The sequence below is a fragment of the Aythya ferina genome (genome assembly GCF_964211825.1).
Source record: "Aythya ferina genome assembly, chromosome: 7".
NCBI classification, from domain to species: Eukaryota; Metazoa; Chordata; class Aves; order Anseriformes; family Anatidae; genus Aythya; species Aythya ferina.
Window position 1 is genome coordinate 33,696,756 of NC_140302.1, and position 21,766 is coordinate 33,718,521.

At 39.4% G+C, this 21,766-nt stretch overlaps 1 protein-coding gene across 2 annotated transcripts; it reads left to right on the plus strand.

Moving 5' to 3' along the window:
- Positions 1 to 398: 398 nt before the first annotated feature.
- On the plus strand, positions 399 to 21,099 carry GPR26 (G protein-coupled receptor 26). 2 transcript variants are annotated; one of them, XR_014694675.1, is made up of 4 exons: positions 399 to 1,343; positions 6,925 to 7,038; positions 13,791 to 14,428; positions 20,174 to 21,099. XR_014694675.1 is itself a non-coding variant. In XM_084524937.1 (3 exons), the coding sequence occupies exons 1-3, from the start codon at positions 676 to 678 to the stop codon at positions 14,020 to 14,022; spliced, it is 1,014 nt and encodes a 337-aa protein (XP_084381063.1). In that variant the 5' UTR covers positions 399 to 675; the 3' UTR covers positions 14,023 to 16,424. The 2 variants fall into 2 exon arrangements, 1 of the variants encoding a protein (XP_084381063.1); XM_084524937.1 differs by lacking the exon at positions 20,174 to 21,099 and having other exon boundaries at positions 13,791 to 16,424.
- Positions 21,100 to 21,766: the final 667 nt, after the last annotated feature.

Genomic DNA, 21,766 nt, shown 5'->3' on the forward strand with positions numbered 1-21,766 from the left:
TACATGGCTGTTTGCAAATTAATGGCTAAATCAATTAAATGAAAGCATGGGATTTCTCTTGAGGAAAGTCTAGTCACAATTGCAAGGAGAAGGGGAGGGGTTGTGGAGTGGGGATGACATAATCACGTTTGCGAATCACCAGCAGTGTGCATGCTTTAATCCATTAATGGGGTTTTTATCTGTGATCATAAAAAGCAGGTTACATTCAGCCTGGAAGGGAGTGAGGGTTGGAGGAGAGGGGAGGGCAGAGCAAGAGCAAGAGAGAGAGAGAAAGCAAGGGAGAAAGAGAGCACAATTCACTCGGTGAATTGCTTGCAAGCTTTGGGCTGATAATTAGGGATCTCAGGAGAGCAGTTTCTCAGAATAACCTGCTCGCCTTCAAATGGACCGAGTGGAGACAGTGGTTCAGTCCTGCTGATATTTTTTAAGCCCTCCTCACAGTTTGATGGGCATTCCCAGCGCTTTTGTGCACGTCTCGGAGAGCGTTGACGTGGAAAGGAGCAGCGAGGAGGGGGAGGTTGGAGAAAAAAACTGCAGCTCTTCTAAAAATACGGGGGGCATGCAAGAGTGCGAGCAGGCTGGGGAGGAGGGCGAGGTGAGAGCGCCTCGCGCCATGGTCCCCGGGTGCCGGCGCGGCGCAGTTTTGGAGATGTCCCTCCTGTGACTGGACGCACCATGAGCATCTGGGAGGTGATCCTGGCTTTCGTGGTGGTGGTGCTGATGCTCGTGGCCCTGCTGGCCAACGTGCTGGTGCTGATGTGCTTCCTGTACAGCGCTGACATCCGCAAGCAGGTCCCGGGATTGTTCATCCTCAACCTCACCTTCTGCAACCTGTTGATGACCGTTTCGAACATGCCCCTGACCTTGGCTGGGATCATTTACAAGAGTCAACCAGGAGGAGATCAGATCTGCCACATTGTGGGCTTCCTGGAGACTTTCCTCACCACGAACTCCATGCTGAGCATGGCAGCTTTGAGCATTGACAGGTGGATTGCTGTGGTCTTCCCTCTAAGTTATCACTCCAAAATGAGGTACAGAGATGCTGCTCTCATACTGAGCTACACGTGGCTGCACTCGGTGTCGTTCCCGATAGTGGCAGCTTCTCTCTCCTGGGTGGGTTTCCATCACCTCTATGCCTCCTGCACCCTGTACAATAAGAGACCAGAGGATAGGACACAGTTTGTGATTTTCACTGGGGTCTTTCACACCCTCAGCTTCCTCCTCTCCCTTATAGTCCTGTGTTTCACATATCTAAAAGTGCTGAAGGTGGCACGGTTTCACTGTAAGCGGATTGACGTGATCACTATGCAGACCCTGGTGCTGCTTGTGGACATCCATCCCAGGTAAGGTGCCTGTGAGAGCAGCAGGTGAGACTTTGTTGCAGAGGAAGCAAGGAGCGGGTTTGGTGTTATGTTAAGTACAGTCTGATCGGTATCACAGCGGGGGATCGGGAGGGGAAGAAAACAAGCATCCCTGCTGGTTTCTGTTCTGCATGCTTCTTTGTACTTGTGTTCATTTTTGGGGTTGCAAAAACAACTCTTCTTTGTTATTTTTAGGAGCTTGTTTTGAGAGGGAGAGCAAAGAAACAGGCTGTTTTACCTGGGCATGCATTTCCCTTCGAGGCAATGGTCAGATCACTGCCCCTTGTCTCAGAAGGTGGATTTAGTGACTGACAGATTTGTGGGTTTGGGCACTGTCAGCCCCAAATGCTGCTGAATCTCACTGAGAGGGGGCACATGTCCCTCCACTTGGAGCTGGAAGGGAAGGGAGTCTGGGGCACTGCGTGCTGCTCCTCTGCCCAGCTCTGTCTGTATTGCTGTGCCCTCTGTAACCTTATATTTTCTGAAGGCAGAATTGAAAGAGAATAGCATCTGCAAAATGCGTATGCTTGAATGCCTGTATTTAAATCCAGCTGAGAGAGACTTCAGTAGCAATGTTAATATGACAAGCGAGGGATGTATAAAGTTCATTGCTAATGAGAGTCCGTAAGCAAGGAAATTGTTAGGAGAAAAGTCTCCAGGGGCTGGGAGAATAATGGGCTTACAGGCAAGCACCAAACAGACATGAAAATGTGTTGGAAAGCTGTGCAAGAGTCACATCAGAGATTATACACAAACTGTAAATCCTGTACGAATAGGATGTGCCTGGATCTGGAAGGGAAGCAGATTTCACTGGAGAAGGGAGGGTGGGAGCTCGTTACGAGCTCCCTGGCTCGTTAAGGAGAACTGAGCTGTAAAGCTGAAAGAGAGAAATCCTTGCTGGATGGAAGCCCCAGGGCGGTGCTGGGCAGGAAGAGGTCCTGGCGAGGAGCCGGGTAGGTGCCTGGTGCACAGGAGTTGGTGTGCAGTGTGTTTGTGCCATCGTTCTGCTCACGGGAAGCAGAGAGGGTGAAACAGAGAGGGCTGAAGCAGGCATGGCTGGAAGGACGTGGGATTGGACTGCTGAGAACGGACCAGCCAGAGTGACCCACCTGGTGATTTGAGAAATGAACCCACGGAGCTGGGGTAGGGTGGAGAGGGATGGGGGCTGATGGATCAGAATAACCGGGTTAGGGCTGAGAGGCTCCCAGGGGCTGGGGCAGATGGGTTAAGAACCAGCTCTGACTGGGACAAGGTGGCAAAGTCAGTGGGTGAGCTCTGGGCAGGGGAAAGCGGGGGAACTGGTCACAGTGTGGAGAGAAATGGGCCTGGTTTGCTCAGAGTTTGGTTTTGGGGAGGAGCGTGTCTGGAGGGGGTGATTGGAAAGGAAAGGGTTTGATGGATTTGCCTGGAAAAGAAGGGAGAAAATGGTTTGGCTACGCAGAGTGACAGAGTGGCTGTGAGGGATGCGTGTGCTACTTGGGAGACAGTCAGAGACCCAATCTTAAAAGTTCAGACTGTCTCTGTCACAGGCTGAAGGGAAGAGAAATGTGTTTCAGCGAAGTGCTAGCAGCTGCCAGCACAGTGAGGTGTCTGATACGGGGGAAGAAATCTGGCTGGAAGCAAGGAAGACAAGAGCAGATAAAGAGGGCAGCCCCACGGCAGACATCCCTCCTGCCCCCCCTCTGCTTTGTCCTTTGCTCTGCAGGCTGGAGGCAAACACCAGCTCCCTCCATCCTCAGCCAGCTGGGAGCTGAGCTGCAGGACTGAGAGCACATGTGGTTGTCCTCAGAATAAGGTCACAGTTTGGGGATTCCTAAGCCCGAGGCAAATAAGTCTGAAAGGATCAGGGCAGGCCAGCACTGTGCCAGAGGAACAGAAACACTAGCTGAAAGTTCTCCAGGGAAGCTGTCTGATCTGTCTCTTGACCAAGAATGTGGAACAGGACTTTGGGTGAGTCCTGGTCCTGCTTTTGAGAAACACATGTATAAATCTTCCCTTATCCACCAAGTCACGCAGAGGAAAAAACACCCTTCTACCCCACGTGCTGTCTGGTTGCTAAACCATACCTCAATTGATCTTGATTTCTGCACAGGCTTTGAGTGGCCTCTCCCAGGGCAGAACTGCGAACCCACCAGGGCTGTTTGAAATAGCAATCGTTACACCTAATGCTTCAAGTATGGCTGGATTGCACAGAAAAGAGGCAAAAATCTCAATGGTATTTCTCCTCCTCTGCATTTTCTCTGGTCTGAGTTAACTTGAGGGTGTTCCTGCATTTTGTAATCACATCACTGAAGGGCAGGTTCAGTGGGGCTGTGGGCGTTAGACCTTTCTTTGGAGGAGACAGAGTTATACAGGCACTTTGCTGTGAGTAACCTCTATTTACTAACTGCTGTTTAGCTCTTACACCAGGCTATTCTCTAAGAAAGGGGAGTTTTAACTTATTCCTTAGACTGCAGGTATGATGGCTGATTTTAACCCATGGTGGTGTTGCCTGAGGAGGTGACAGCTGCTGCAGCTGACAGAGTCAAACCTTGGATTGCCTTCCCAAGCGTGAGAACTACACAAAGGCTTTTCACAAAGTGATGTTCCTAAAACTCTAACAAAGGCATAATTTGAGTTATATAAGTGGTATATATAAAGGGATGATTAATATTTGCTATGGTACCTAACAGTATAGACATGGGTGCTGTGAGGTTGAACATGAGGGAACAAAGTTTGTAATCCCAGTTTCACCTACCCTGACATTTCTGGCTTTTTGCATGATCTAGTTTCACTGCTGAGAAATGTGTATGGACAATTCTCTGCTCCCTGTGACTCAGAATCCACCCGCAAGGGGGTCTAGCGACAGGCATCGTGACAGATGGCTTTACTACCTGTGATTTGGAAAGACACAAGTGATCTTCTGAAGACCATTTGAGAAGAGTACAAAGGAATCCTCTAAATACCACATAAAATCGTGTGAATGTTTAGGGCACATGTCCTTTCAAGTTAGCTCAGGCATTTTTACTGGGTACTACTTTCTCTTGACTTTGTTCCTAAAACCAATTTATCTGAGTTATAGTGAGTGGCTTGGGCAAGAATCCACTTAATTGCTTAACTTATGTATTTCTTAACCCAAATTATCTATACTAACTTTTTGGTGTATTCAGCTCTTAAAGATACTAGATCTTAAGGTCCAGTGTCTCATAAAGTTTGTTTAGAATACCAAACCTTTGAAGGGATATATCTCAGATTTTCCAGGATATTAAAATCTTTAAATAAAAGCTAAGTCAACTACCCAGTTCTGTTACCAGTGTCACTACTGGAACCTGTGTATATATTTTTATCTTGCTGCACACAACAGCATACAAAAGCAAAATATCCATTTGAACACATTCTCTGTTTGAAGGATTGAGATAAAATACCACATCACAAAGGTAGGTATTTATTAGCTACATCTGGAAAGGCTGATCAAAAGCAATTGGTTGAAGTCTTCAGGACTTTTCACATCATACATGAGCACCAGAAATCAAAGACAGCTTTGCATGTGTCAAATAAAATGTGAAGAAATATAACTGGTAAAACTTCTAGAAACAAAAATTGTAATGCCCTCCTCCCCAGTACAGCACCCTAATTGAACCCACTTTGGAGTTTTCTTTTTCCATACCAGCATGTTCCTGGGATAACATGAATTTAATAACACTGGTCTTAAGTGAAGCTATTGAACCTCTCAGATTGGCTGTTTGCACCTAAAAATATTCCAGCTCTTGCAGAACTCAAAGCATATCATAGGTTCCCTTGAAAAGGTAGATTTTTTTTTTCTTCTCAGCTGTCACTTTGAGCTGCAAATAACTCAGACATAGAACATGTAACACTTTTAGATGTGTTTTAATTCTACTTAGGCATATTCTTCGTGAGGAAATTCATTATTTCAAGGAGAACGAACTTTTTCCCCAGTATTTTGTTCACTTTGCCAGTTACCATGCTGCTCTGAGGGCTTGATAAGACCAGAAATAAAATGGATATATATAAAAAAAAAAAAAAAAAAAAAAAAAAAAAAAAACATTTTTTTTTCTTTAGCCCAATAGAAAGGTAACATAGCAACTACCTGCCACAGAGAGCAGCAAAGCACACTGAGATTCTCAGGACACAACGCATACTTAGATGATTAAACATTTAATTACAACAAATAATGTAAGGGTATGGTCATAAACCCCACAGCTATTAAAATACGCGTGTGGAACCGGGCACTGAGTCACCGATTACAAATTTACAATAAAAGCAGAGGGAGACCAACCCCACGCAATTACAATGTGCAGCACGTGGGCCAGACCGCTGACTTCTCCCAAGACATGTGGTTGCTTTGCCCCGAGACCTGCGCAATAAACCAACACATAGTGCTGCTATATGCCTAGAGAGGGATTTTGGCATGCAGCCTGGCTTTATTTTTGTCCTTCTCCAAAGGAAGTGTGCTGGCTGATGCACTAGTTCAGGTAGGGGGGGTTCTGGCAGATACAACCAGTGCCTCCCATTCTCACCTGGTCAACCATTTGCTTGTTCCCATCCCTGGGATTCATGCAGCCAGCACAGAAGTTGCCCAAACAGGTAGAGGAGGATGGACTTTCATGTTATCAGTCTCAGGAAGCCAATGTACTAATCTCAGAGGGGTGTTCTTGCAGTGGAAGGGTGGGCTCAGATCATGGGTACCCCATGATCCTATTGCCCTGCCTGCACCCTGAGGGGCTTTGCAGCTCTCTGGCACCCTGTTGTGACCACCATCAGGAAGCTCAAATGAGAAAACTCATGTCCTAAAATGCCACAGGTAGGAAAGAGCAGGGCATGACTAATTTGTACATTTGATCTGAAACAAGGCAGGTAGTTTGATCTGTGGAGTCAGAACATCACAGTTCTTCAGATTTGTTGCATAATTCCCAGCTTTGCAAAGCACTTAGTCCGTGCAGGATCTGTCATAAGATTTATGGCCACACAGTTCACAGTTATGGGATGTAATGATTTCTCTAATGTTGGGCTGAATGTTTAGAGGGTGTTTTTCCTGTTACAATTTTATTATGTTTTGCTGCTTATCTCACTGGGCAGTTCCTCCTATCTGTGATATTGTCATTTGAATTGCTATTTCTAGGAAAGCAGCATGTTGCCTACCCCACTCTGGATATCTTCCAAATCTCTGAATATCATGAGGCAAACTCCAGCCTGCATACACAGCTTACAGTAATTCAGAAAGGAGTTGCAGCTGAATTCAAGGCTGAATTCCACCAACTTGTCTATATATGAATAGATATAAGGGGTGTGTGTAAATGTTTATATATATATATAAATATATATATATATATATATAAAAGTATATACCTGCATTTCCCCATAATTATTTTTGAAGGGTAAAATCATATAAAGGATTGATACTCAGTTTTGTCCTATAGAAACATGCTATTGTATATATGTGAATACAGCACTTGCTGGAAAGCACTTAGTGGAAAGATTGATTTCAATCATTCCAGAAGTATAGCCATTAAAGTCTGCTACCTGATATTATGATTCATGTTCTTGTTTGTGTTGAATGTCACAGTGTAAGAGAGCGTTGTCTGGAAGAACAAAAGAGACGGAGGCAACGAGCAACAAAGAAAATAAGTACCTTTATCGGTACTTTTATACTCTGTTTTGCACCTTATGTTATCACAAGGTAAGTGGGAACCTATGCAGTGAAAAATACTGTGGAGATGAACTCAAGTTGGAAAAGCAGTGCACTCTGAACTAGAAATTGATTCTAGTCTCCTGTGAAAATTCTGTGCAGCATTTCAACTCCTAAGACAGAGGCTGTATTTACTGAGCTAACAAAACTATATAGAATATTATAGCACTTACCTGATATAATCCTGCTACAACCTGTGGGCCAAGCCCTGTTTGGTCAGCCAAGTCAATGTATTGGTTGCATGGGAGTGATTTAGGAGTTCAGTCCACAGAGGCCCATAGATGTTGTAGTTATTTTGAGACCAACTCTGCTACTCTTCAGATTACCTCATTAGCCCAACGGGGTGATCCACAAGATAAGGCACTTGTCTGAATAGGTCAGGATGTAAAAGCCTGCTCAAACAAGATCCAGCTGAGGTGACAACACAGTCCACAGACAACCCATAGGTTTTTGTTTGGACCGAGTTCTTGATCATATACATTAAATATCAAAGCTGTCCTAGATTACAGCTAAAAAAGTTCTTGTGATTTATGGTCAGGTGTCCTTATTTATCTACTAGTTTATCATTGGAAATGGCTCCTGTGGGAAACACTCTTATGAAACAAAAATATGAAAGAGGGTGTATATCTGAAGAAGTGTTATGAAGTTATTAGAAATAAATTTACAACTTGTGCTTATTAAGACTCTGGAAAAACTGAAATATTGCTATGCAGAACAGAAAAAGAAAAAAGTATTTCTGAAACATCACCTATTTAGATATTATCGGACAGAAATTTTGGGGGATGACTTCGGTCAAATTCAGATTGACCAAAAAAAAGTAAAACAACACAATCCTTGAAAAAGCTGAATTAAGACTCAGTATAAGCAATTATACTAATTATATTACACAGCAAAACCAATTTTTCCACCTCAATATAATATCATGATTTTCTATGTCTAACCAAACAATTCACAAAAGGTCTTGTAGTCTCTGTAGAAAGGCAAACCAGCACACCACAGTCATTTTATGTTTATGATAATAATAGCTAATTTATTTGTGCTAATAATTTGTAAAAATGTTTCAAATACATTTATAGCAGTGTTATCATATATTTCTTCACTTCTACTTAGCAGGGGCAAGAAGACACTCCATGCTCTGTGCACTAAAATTGCATGAAAATATTTATAATAATAATAGGCACTTAGCCTTAATTCTCAGGCTATAAGATATTAGAGTATTTGTCATTGCAAGTAGTTAAGTTTAATTTTATATTGGGTCTCTGAGCTTAATGAGAATCATCGCAGTCATCGAATAGCTCACAGCTCAGTCCTGAGTGACAGCGAGTGCTTGAGCCAGGGCTGTCAGAAGTATTTCTGTGCTCTTCACATCTCAGCCCAGTATTCAGGCACCATCTGCCCCCTTACTCTTAGTTCTGAGTCATCCTAATTTGTGTCGTCATAGTCCTGAAGTGCAGAAGAGGGATTAAAAAAAATCCCCAAACTATCTGTTTTAATCTTTACAAGGCTCACTTAAATGTTCACCCAAGTCTTCATTCCATTAAAGACTAATAGCTTTTCCACGGGCAGTAACTACAAGACTTAAGACATAAGGTCCAAAATGCACAAAGATGTTTTTCAACAAAGGAAAAGACTTGTGCAATGGTCAGACATAAGAAGTAAGGGCTATCACTTTATTGGCCTTTTCATCTCTAACTGATCTAAAGGAATTACTGCATGACAGGCTAAATGGAATTCCCTGTTTAGCTACCTGAATCTTCCTGGGACCATGCTGCATGGATGGGTATTCCAGGATGCATGTTACTGTGCCTCCCTGCGCCTCCTGTGTATGGCTGAAATGCAGAAGTCAGGGGAAGAATAGGTTTAATTATGCAAGCAAGTATTATTTTTTGGACTATGTCCAGAGTGTTTTGCACTTCACAAGACAGAGGCAATCAGTCACTTTTCAAGGCAGTAAACAGAAGGTAACTGATGAAGTGTATTGTTCAGCACTGCTTGTAGACAGCAGACTCTAATTGGCAGAACACTTTAAACATGCTCTGAAGTACTTTATGAATTAAGGCCTCAAAGCAGCTAATCACCAGGTTTCGCTATAATATTTCTGCTTCCCCACTAAAAACCACCAGCTGTCTGCTGCAGTCCCACAAGCCAACAAGGAAGCCATGCCTATGGCCCCAGTCAGACAAATTCTTCTCTGGGTCAGAGTCTTTCAGATTACATTAAGGTAAAAATCAGATTAGCTACCCCTTTTATCAGGAAAACACCCTTTTAATTACTTCAGTAGCTGACCTTAAGTAGTATATCTATACAACCTCATTCTTCTTGATTCCATGTTCCAAAGTAGCAGTATGACATATACAATACAGGGTAGTACATCTTTATAGGCATAGCTTGTTGCTTGGTTTGGAAAAATGCTATTAGTACACATCTCTCTTTTTTTTTTTTTTTTTTTTTTTTTTTGCTATATTTATCATTACGTGATTGAACAATATTGTTCAAAACCTGTTTTCGCTAAGGAGCTTTTTCATAAGAAAGATTAAAATAAGTCATACCAATTTCTAATATTCATGTCCAACTCCAGGCATTTCAGACAAATACAGAACTTTGCTCATGTAATTTAATAAGTGCTGTCTATGTGTGAGGAGATTGGCCCTAAATTAAAAATCCTGAAGTAATATCAGAAAGAAGTTTGCAATCCCAAACCCTCAGGTTAAGGAGGAGGATTGAATTTCTCTTGTATAATCTCTGGGGATCAGGGGATAAACAAACCATGTTTTTTTTTTACACTGGTTGACTGCCCTCTGCATACAAATCCTGCTTGGACAGACAAACAAGCAAACCCACAGAGGAGTTCTGAGTTATGTTCTTGTTCATGTATATTAAATGCATGCTTTTCCTATACAATCTTAGGCTGACATATTTGAAGACAGTGGCCTTAAAGGCTCCCTCAAGAGCTACAGCTGACATGAGGTAAAGAGATTTTCCTTCTGCATGAGAAATCTGCTGGCACAAGCTGGCCAGCGCTGCTCCCTATCATCACATCTCTGCTGCCAGCTGGTTCCCACAGCTCTGGAGAGCAGCAATGACTAAGAGCAACAGTTTACAAGAGCTGAAGGTCCACAAGTTACACTACTTCCTTAACAGAAGCTGTCTGGTTGTAATATATGTTCCACTTATGAGGCAAAACTGGCTAGGCTTTTTCCACTAGCAAGACAGGATACATAAGATTCAGTCTACTAAAGTAAAATAAGCATAAAAGTCAAACTAAAACTGATGTTTGGCTTATTCATACCATTAACACAAAATAAATGACTAAGGTTAAATTCTGTTACTATGAGACTTGTATGAAAAACAAAAACCAGAATTAGTAACAAATATAAGTGTTAGAAGTATACGCTTAAAGAGTTGATCTAACTTCCACAATTTGGGCCAAGAGAATAAATTTCTTGTAAGAAGATCAGTTCATCTACCAGCTCCAAAATGAAGTGCGACTTGTTTTACTCCAAAACAACCAGACATTTTAGCTTGTTTGAGGCTCTCTGGCCTATTCAGACTTTTCTTTGTAATTCAGTTTTTTTCAAGTTTAGGCAATGCACAAGAGAGATGCTGCCATTATTATACTAGCCAGCTGGACCTATACACATTCAGTAGAATATTTTACTAAAATGATTAACTGCACATGTTGATAAAACATTTGCATTGTGTATTCCACTGCATAAGAGATCAAGGTCTTACACATCAAGGTAACATTCTTGTTTGTTTACTGAAAGTGAAATAAAATAATTGGATAGCCACTTGACACCAAGTGCTCTACAGAAATATATTTCTAAAATATTGACAAAGTATCACAGCAAAACGGTTTATAGCTTTGAAGTACAGGTATTATCAGACAGTAAAAGAGTGGCTTATGAAAGCAAGTAGGGGAATTATGTAGACAATACTGTAGAATTTAATTTACAGGTTGATCTGAAATATTAATGCTCCTTCACTGAAAATATCTTCCTGGCTGAGATGTTTCATGAAACCCTTTCAAAGGCAATAAGTTATATGATAGTCTTTACAAGAATGACATTTAATTGTTTCTACATGAAATGAAATTGCATATCTTGGGGGTAGTCTACATTTGTTGCTAGATATCATAGAATAGCTTGGGTTAAAAGGGACCTGAGAAACCACCCAATTCCAATTCCCCTGCCATGGGCAGGGATGCTACCCACTAGACCAGGTTGCTCAAAGTCCCATCCAGCCTGGCCTTGAAGCTCTAGGGATGGGGCATCCACAGCTTCTCTGGACAACCTGTGCCAGTGCCTCATCACCATCATAGTAAAGGATTTCTTCCTAACATCTAATCTAACTCTCCCCCTCTTTTAGTTTAAAAACATTCTCCCTTGTCATATCATTATCTGCTCAAGTACATCTGCAAATATACTAAATATACTACAGAAAATGCAAAATATAAAAATATCAAGGACACTTAAGGAAATAATTTGAGGAAATATTAAAGATTCTATTGATAAAAGTGTAGCCTTTTAATTGATCAGTCACTGAAGGCAGAATTAGTAGGTCTAGGCTTACAACCATCAGGTGCCTATTTGATATATTTACATGGAGATTGCTAACGACTCGTAGAACTGAGTGACAGAAGCTCAGATACAAATTTATCATACATTGGTCATTCGAGGCATCCACTGAATTTAATTAAGCTTAATCAAATTTACATTCGTAAAACATTTGACAAAGTAAATCAACAGGATTTAATTCAACACAGTAAAATTCAAAATGCAAGGAAGAAGCCATCAGATATGTGAGGAACAGAAAGAATAAGAATGGCTCAATGTAAATTACAAAGTAAATATGAACTAGATTAATTTCCAAACAGTCAAATCTCATTTTAGAGCATACTAACATGGGTGTCATAGCTACATTTTGTTAAACAGGTGAATATACACCAGAAGAGACCCCCAGGAGCTTGAGTAGAAGAAAATTTTGTCTGAATTTGGATCCTACTTTGTATGAAGGACATCAGCCAGTAATTACAAGGAGAGGCTGAAGGATCAGCATTTAGGTAGTCAAGACAAAAGGAGAGAAATGGTACAGGTGGCAGTTTGGTATCTCAGAGCAGCTTACAGTGATAAGCTGTGCCAAACAACACCAGTGGAAGGGCAAGAGCAGTTCTCAAGTATTTTCATATCATATAGTCTAGTCACCTCAAATGTCTCATGTGGCTGTAAGCCCATAACTTGATAGTTATTTGAGTTCCTCTTTTCACATACATAATACTTTCAGCCTTTGTGTCCACTGAAGTTTGTACGATCTCCCTGGAGAATAGCACAAGACCAGCTGCAGCACATTTCTGGAATGGCCATTCATCTCAGTAAAATGTATAAAGAATCCCAAAATAATTTGTTCTTTGATAATAGGATAACATCGATGTAAAGATGCTATTTGTGACAGGATGATACTTCTGTTTAAAACCTGTTATCAGTGACTGATGTTTAATTATTGGACAGTGAAATCAAGAGAGTATAAAATGAATTGTCAAACCTTGACTTCAGTAAACATCCTTATGTCATGTTTCCATCAAATTATTCATTTAATATAGCTTAGGCTTCCATGGCATGTCATTGAAATGTATGCAAATGGATACTAAAGAGGTTCTCAGAAATCATTTCAAAATGAAAAAGAAGAGGTCCTTATAGGTAAGAATTTGCAAGAGCAGAAGTACTTATAACAGTATCTAACTAAGAACCCCTGAGTATTGGGATGTTTTGAGCACTACTGACATACTGAAGTGGAAGGTTTGTTTTACAAAGTTCACTTAAATCATAAATTGCTTTGCCTGACTTTCTATCCCAGAGTGCATTGGATGCTATTTTTATACATATTGTTTTTCTACAACAAAACACACAGGTTATATTGGGTAATGTCACCACCCCTAAAAGCATCTCTGAACAAATGGACCCCACTTCTAATCGAAGCGAAGTACAAAATGATCAAATTGCTAGCATGCAGCACACACAACTGTTCTCAGAATTAGAATTATTAATACCATATCACTGACTAAAGCCCCATCACTGGCAGCAGACCCATAGTGCTAAGCCTAGCACAAATACTTGAGAAGAAACAGTATTTTAGCCAGGGAATTTGCAGTGTAGGCAAACCAGAATGGAGAGAGAAGACAGAAGCTCCTAGTCAGTGATGCAACAAATTCAAGCTCTTTAGTCCCACTTTCATGCTCAAACAACTGGACCACACCATCTGCCAGTGCTATTTTAAACAACAAAATGTATGGAAAGTTCATGGAATGCAAATAAAATGAGTGAGGGGGAAAAAATCCTCATCTCTAAACTGCTTGAAATACACTGTTGGCATTTCTGCTGCAAGAATCACACTTCAGAATGTTCCTTGGAAATGGTCCTTTGTCTGAAGAAACATTAGCAAGTGTTTTCCAGGCAGGTTTAAGAACACCTGCTGCTGAAGATAGTTTTCAGCAAAGATCTTATTTTCCATTGCATAATGGGGCTGTCCAGCAGCACATGTACCCTTTAGAATTGTCGTCCCCTAGAAAAGTCAATAGTTTCTCATCAGCCCTCCCTTTAAATAGGCTGTTTTGAAGTCTGCCTCATACCCTGCTGGGTGGGAGAGGAATGCAAGGGTGAGGGGTAGGTGTCATTAGTTTATAGCTGTGCTGTTACCTCATCCATTTAATATGAATATTCACTCTTTCAACCTTCCTGTTTCCACAGACTTGTTGAATTGTCCTCTGTGGTCCCCATCAATTCCCACTGGGGAATCATTTCCAAGTGCTTAGCTTACAGCAAAGTTGTTTCAGACCCTTTTGTGTACTCTTTGCTACGGAATCAGTACAAGAAGACATGGAAGGACATCATAAACAAGATCCTCAAAAGAAGCTCCATCAACTCCTCTGCCCTCACGAGTGAGTCGCACAACCGGAATATATTGCAACTGAACGAATGAGGAGCCTGGTATGGGATCTTCAAGAACCATAAAGTGATATATGGAAAACAAAAGTAACTGGCCTAACCCTAGTAGCTATCCTCAGCTGTCAAGGTTTTGGGAGGCAGCCACAGAGGCTGGTTGAAGCCCATGTCCCTCCCGCAGCCCCTGTAACACCTATGGGAGGCAGGCTGCTTGGTGCCTCCTGCCCACAACTACAAGCGTGCTATTGATAAGTGGTCCTGCAGGCTTTGCGGGTACAAATCTCCCATTGATTTTCATCAGCAGTTACACCTACATACAGGGTGAAAAGCTTGTCCTTCGTGGAAGGGCTCATGAGAGTAAAGGAAGCAGACTGGTGCGATCAAGAGATTATTTCAGAAAAGCCACACAGGGATACGTGTGTGGTGTTTTTCATGGGCTGCAGGTAAGGCTCACTCCAATCGAGCTGCCAATCTGGCTTTACTAAAACAACCCCAGTCTAGTTGCTCTTAAAAAGCTTAATAGCAAAATCTTTACCTGGATACTCATACAGTGCCCAGCATAGTTTTCAACCTCTTTTTAAACACATTATTTGAACAATTCTGTAGAACTGAATGGAGAGAAAGCCACTTTTGTAGTACACTGCAGGCTGGATTCGGCCATGTCTTCTAAGTAACTTTCACAGAAACCCATTATTTTCTTCCCCATTAAATTTCAGAACAGTAAAAAAGGTAGATAGGATGAAAAAATCAGGATGATTCCTGCCTACCTTCAAACCACTTTCTAGTATATCTGAGCTACACAGAGATTGATTTTGCCCCAAAGCTGCAAAATTGGTCTGCCTGCCCCATATATTAATAAATTAATAAATAAGTTAATGATGGTTTATATATATATATATCAGGAAAAATAAGCCCACAGCTGAGTTTAAAAGTATCATTTCCAAAGCAAGTAGAGCAAAAATAATAGACCTCCTCCCCACCATGAAAGTGCAGACAGTAATATTATTCCATATCTGAACAAGTGCAAATCTCAGAGGTTTCAATTTGGATCTCTGTAACACTGGGATGTTGCTCTGCTTATTAATGTTATTAATATTTACCATGCATTCAGCTCAGCCTGCAGCTAACACAGACCCATATACCACTAAAATTTTCAAGATCAAGAAAATCCTGTGTGACACTTCCGCAAAAACTATCACAGTATCTTAATTTTTGTAAACAATATTTAGTTCATTGTAAGTAAAACTAAAGTGTATAGATGGCCTCATAAGCGTCACGTAGCCACAACATTGAATCCATCCTCCAGTGACTAATGACAAATTACTTTCTTTGGTAATTTTCAGTGATTTCTCTCTCAATTCAGGGAAAACACTATGAAATGATACAGTTTTAGTGTTTTCTTATTAACTAAGATGTAGAAAATAAAAAGCAATAATTAAGCAGTTGTCAGCACTATGATTTTAGGAATAATCAGTTTATAAAACAACTTGCCTCCAAAAAAAAAATGTAACAAAATTATTTTCAGGTAAAAAACTATTGGTTTCAAATGCTTCACATTTATACTTTGATTGGCAAAAGACTTGCTACCAATTCTGACCTTAATTCTTCACACCTTAGTCTCCAGCAAGTGACTTAAATTCCATAAGACAAAGGCAAATTAACATGAGAAATGAAATTAGGTTTTGCTCAGTAGGTCAAGAAAGCTTCTCTCTAGTGGCCATAAATTAGATTTTATTTATTTATATCTATTTTTTTTGACGAGGGTAAAACAGTCAATGCATGCCCAGATTATGAACATTCTCAGTTAAACAGGCTTCATGCATGCAATGGCAACTTAAATAACAGCTGATATAGCTGGCTATATTAACATCAATCCTTGCATATTCCAACTGTAAATACAGAAGACATATTGATAAAATAGGGCCCCAAGTACTAAAAATGTTGAATTAATTTTAGTTGCCACCTCTTGTGTTCTCTAAACAAAGGGCACTGTATGGCATCTATCTGCATCTGCAGAAGCCCTGGCAGAAAAGGTTAATGAGCTAAATTAGTATATTTTGTTTTATTTGTGAGAAATCATTAATATCAGTTATTCTGCAAACCTCAGCTTACTCCATTTTGCAAATTTCACCATGAACACCTGCCTTTGATAAAACGGATATTACAACAATATTTTTCCTTCATACCTTGCAGAAACACCCACTGCTATAATTTTTGACTGTTGATTAAGAACCCAGATAGGTAACTCAGTGAGAGGTTTCACCTCAAAGTTTCACCTCAAATTTGGGGTCACTAGTGTGAAGAACCTTGCCTTAGCCCTCTGGCATAATAGCACAGGTGCAATCTATAAACTCTCATTGTCATCTGCTTTATAAGTGTAAAAAAAAAATAAATAAATAACAGAAAGAAGATCATTATCTAACTACCATGTAAGTAAAAGTCTTCATCTCAGCTATTCAGTTTAGTTATAAAACTACAGCATATATATATTAAAAAAATACACAACTATAGTCATGGAATCCAAGTAGGTTTTTCCAACACTCTGTGGTACCCATTAGTCACATTACATTGCCTACCTCATCTTAATCATTTGACTTGTTAGTCTTAACATAATTTTCTCAGGTACAATAGGTAAAAACACCCAGTTCAATATTTGTTTCTTACAAAATTCAAGTCATTTTGATGGCTTGACTGTATTCTGAAAGGATAGTAGAAAGCTGATTATCAGCTTAAAAAGATAAAATGCTTTGTATCAGGATGTTATATGTTTTACTAAGACCACTTTTAGTTAAGAAATTAAAACAGGCTGATTGTTAAAGTCCACAACTGTTGTCAATTTAGACATGGGGCTGCTGCCAAAGTCAATGGGAGGTTTGTTGATAAACCTAGCCCCAGAGGGATTTTGCATTCAATCCATTATTCAAATAGAGCAAAATAATTTCCCAGAAGAAAAACTATAGTACTGTTAGGATGGCAAGTAAAAGGTAGAGAAGAATATAACATTGGACTTGTCTCATTAAGCCTGTGTATCACCATCAGTCACTGGTTGATTTATGTGTCACCATGAGCAATAAATCTCTCCCCTTGTATATGTTTAAAAATTTGTCTTTCTTTCATGGTGCCTTTCTTCTAGGATTAATCTTATAGCAGAGAATAAATATAATTTCCCCTTACTTACATCAGATCTCTGACACATTGTCATATTTCTACCATCTGAAGCAAGCAAGAGTTGTACATGCTGGTGCTTGATAAACTGACTCAATATACAAAATAAAAGTAATACCCTAACATTTTCTGATGACATTTCATAAGATATTAGAAATATGATACTGTGGCTTGTTAAGTGCTAGATATTCATCTGAATTCTTATAGGCAACTGGCAAATTTTTCTAAAATGTGTGTCTAAGTGATGAATGTAGATATGACTATGTGTCTGCTGAGTATTATGTGTACTATACAACACTTTCACTCGAGTGAGTTAGAATAATGATGGCAAATGTAATGCACAATACTTTATTATCTCTGGTCATGAGGTGGAACTGTTTTCTTCTCAACGCAAATGTGAGTGTGTGTGCGAGGGGTGGATTTTCCATTTGTTGTTTAAATATTTTTGAAAAAGTTTGTAAAGTACAGCTACGATGTGTGCCCAAAATATGGAACTGCATGTGCAAAACTTGTGCAGCTGCTTAGGCAATATGCAGTTTTCTGTTTGTTGGTATCTGCATTCCATATGCAATATCTATTTCTCACATGCATGTTCAATTAACATTTCCTTCATATCTTGTAAGTTTGGCAGGCAGAACATTGGCAGACAATTAAGAGAATTTAGTTCACTATGTCATATTGCAGATTCCCTCTGCTCATTTTACAGTTACTTGTACAATTTCAGAGCCATAACTATGAACTAGGACCCCATATTATGTTACGTTTTTGAACTAGTTTTGATGTGAAGATTTGGTAATTGCACATGGCAAAAACTGTGAGAGAATGATATGTTTATTACTGACATAAATCAACATAATATTTTGTTGCTTCAACTGACAATCTAGTCCCATTAGATAATTATATCCAGATTTTATAGATCTGTCTTCTGAATGTTTAGGGCTGTGTTTTCAAAGGTATTTGCACAATGCAAGATGTAAACAGGGTTTGTTGAGTTCCTCATGAGTGCAAGTACCCACTTTCAATGCTAGGCAACTACATGATCCATCTCTAACTAAGGTCTATCCCCGTTGTTACCCCTCAAGTAAAAGGCCCACAAAACTATGTTGTCAGTGGCTCTGAACCATGCTTTTTATAACCTCTGAAGTTTTATTTATGAAATAATCAAGTTATAATAATCAAGTCAATAACAATTAATCGAGTCAAATAATCAATATATAAAAACTCCCAGACAAATCTTTATGAAGCCTGACTGCTGCAGCAGTAGCCTCGTGCATCACAGCATTGCAGAGCAGCTAATGGGTGGAAGGAACCTCTGGAGGTCATCTTATTCACCTCCCAAGAGGCACATCACTGCTTTTTGCTGTAGCTTACCATCTCAGTTTTACCAATGCATGTCTGCTCTGCAGTAGTGCTGGGAAATGATCCTAGTCCACATCAACAATAAAGGCATCCTGAAAATTATTTTTTCTGAAATCATTCTGGACAGCCAGCTTAGACTTGACTTCAAAAACAGCTGCATCAGCACAATTTAGAGGCTACAAAACTGGGTCAGAAATAGATGTGAATGGTAGGCTGAGGACCAGAAAGTTTGGGAAACCTAATCCTTACTTTACTGCTGTTGCAATGATATGTGTTGCTCTGGCTGCACTGGGCTTTTCCTGTTGACCTGCTTCCACACCAGGAACTCTCCAGGACTCTCAGCCATTCACTTATCCCAAAGACAAAGCGAAAACTTCTCTCAAAGCCCAGTAGCACAAACAGCACAGCCTCTATAGGAGGGTCCCTGTTGGTTTAGGAAGGCTTAAATGATTTTCAGTTGGGCTATATGGATACTCGTCACATACTTTGGATGGCCAGAAACCATCTACACCTGGATGAGCCTTGCTTTAAGAGACAGACTAATTCTTAAAGCTCAGAAAGTTTATGTAGTTTGCAGATAGAAAATTTTTCTGGGCTTACTTGCCAAACTTTTCATAGTTTCTCCATTCCTCTTACTACTGAATAAAGAAGGTTCTGAGGTCTCAGAATATCTTGTCCTGTTCATTTTTACATGTGCAGTGAATGCCACTGAAACAACTCTGGAAATTCCTTGCTTTTCACTACTATCAGAACTATCTTCTCCCTACACTAAATGTTTTTATGATTAAATGAACCTTATAAGCAAAACCAGAGACTTCACACTAATGTCAGATCATTTTTATTTAGCCCAAAAAATCTCTGTATATCACTGCACATCACATTCAGCACAGAAAACTCGGATTCATGGATCCTATGGTGTTTGCTTTACCAGGTGACACTGGATAGTTAGTGCTAAGCATAAGCTTCTGTGTTGGTAGAATCAGGGACTATATCTTCATAAGCTACCCAAGCCTGAATAGGTGAGACAATAACATTTTAGCCTTAAATCTATTATTTTTCAATTTGCTTTTTATGCTTTAACTCAGAGCACTAAGTATACCTTGTAATCTTTGATGAATAAGGTTTCATTATGAAAACCATCCCACTTTAAAAGACAGCTGTCCTTGTTGGGAGGTATAAAAGTTTACATGGAGAAAAGAGCTGCTGCAGTGTCTATAAAATGTCTACTTCTTATATGTATTTCTGGTGTGTATCATGTAAATATGTATTTAAAATTGTTGATTTTTAAGCAACTAATGCTGATCTAATGAACTAGAGAGGATACTGTCATATATGTCTATATTTATAACAAAGATGGTTAGCTCTATAGACTGTAAGTGCACTTCAGAAATGTGTGTTGAGAAGCAAATGTATCAGGTGGATGAAAGCATGCATGTGTGGTAATTGTGTTGTAAAATATGATTTTTTTCTTGAAGAAATACTATTGCACATGGTTTCAATATACCCAAAGGCATGAGTCCACTCAACTGATTAATAGTCTTCAAAAATATATTAGGAAAAGGATCTCCATTTGGAGTTTACTGAATACTGAGAAAGAATTTTCTAGTCCCTGTAGTTATAAAATTACAGTTCTGAAGCAAACATTTTTTTGTTTTAAATAACAGAAATAGCAAAAAGGAAATTGAGAGCCTCCATTCTACTGGGATTTGATCCAGCAAGAGTTTCTAAGGAAGAAGAAAACAAGTGCTTTCAAATGAAATGCTAGTGCATCCTAGTGAGACACTAAAGGAAATGCAACGTGGCCTAGTGTGCAAACTTGGCTATATCCTTCCATATGGTTGACCACCATAGATAGTCCTATTTAGTCATTTTGCACTTATGTTGTCTTGAGTCCTTGAACAAAATTAACAAATAAAAAGCTGTTGGATTTCAAAGTGATTTACGCTGCAAACCTGACCATGAAGTCCTTATGCAAAGACAGCTAATTTCTACTCCTCCTGATTTGTTAATGTGATCCACAAGCTACAGAGAAAAAAATATATATATATCCCATGAGCTGAATGACATTTGACTTTTTCTGACTTTTGTTAGGAAAACAATGTCAGTAAAATATGTGGTGTCCTCAGGGTCATACAGCAAATGTGACAAGGCGGGGGACAACTTATCCATACTGTACCATCTGGTCCAACCAACTCAAGTAAAATAAAGCTATCTGCATCAGCCACAGTATGTGATGGGTCATTTATAGCAGAAACCATAGGGCTTCCCTCATAACATGTTTGAAAAATCATTATCACAAAATGCCTTGGAAAATAGAAATAGATAATTAAAAGGTGCCTTGATTTAGCTTTATTTATACACATTTTTCTAAACCTTAGATTTTTTTCATGTTGTTTTTATTTACTTAAGATCATTAAAAAAACAACACACATATATTTGACAATCATTAATCTTTCCCTTCTGAATTCTTGCAGGAATGTGATATATTACCAGTCCTTATAGATGCAGTTGAATATAAAACTTTTCCTCTAGATTAGATTATTAGATGATTACTTGCTTAAAACAAACAAACAAACAAACAAACAAACAAAAAGTTAAAAGGAAAAAGTTAGGGGCTGCTAACTGCTTGCTATAAGGACAGTGGTGTTTCTTGGATCAGTAAGGAACTTCATATAAGAGGTTCAAAAATGTATGGCCTGTGTATTTAAACTTCATTTTGTTTTGTTTTGAAATAACAAAAATAGATTGTAAGCACCTAGTCAGTCTAAAGAAAGGTAGTTCTGAAATAGCATTAATAATAGCTGCTGTAGATAGGGCATGTTTTGACTATATTATAAGTATAAAATTATAATTTATTGCATTTTACTTTAATTTGTATAACAATGGGTTGTAATTGTAGGGGCTATTTATATGGGGGAAAAAAGGCAATATTAATAAATTGATAGAGTGATGCACAGACCAACTTGTAATGACAAAATACTCAAGAGTGCCATGGGTTAAAATGGACCATGGGACTTTAGTGTCCCTGGTAAGCTAAACTCCTGTAGTCTCTTAATATACATATTCATTCATGTAAAGACAGATATATAAAATTCTGTTGTACTAACACTTGTAGTTTAAAGGAATACAAGACAGTAAATTTTAATCCTTCAGTTTTTTGAATAAGGGGCCTGTGCTGCCTATTCTGTTTACAATGGCTTGTGCTTTGTGAATACATATCAAATGTTGTAATATATTTTTATTACATAGAGTTAATG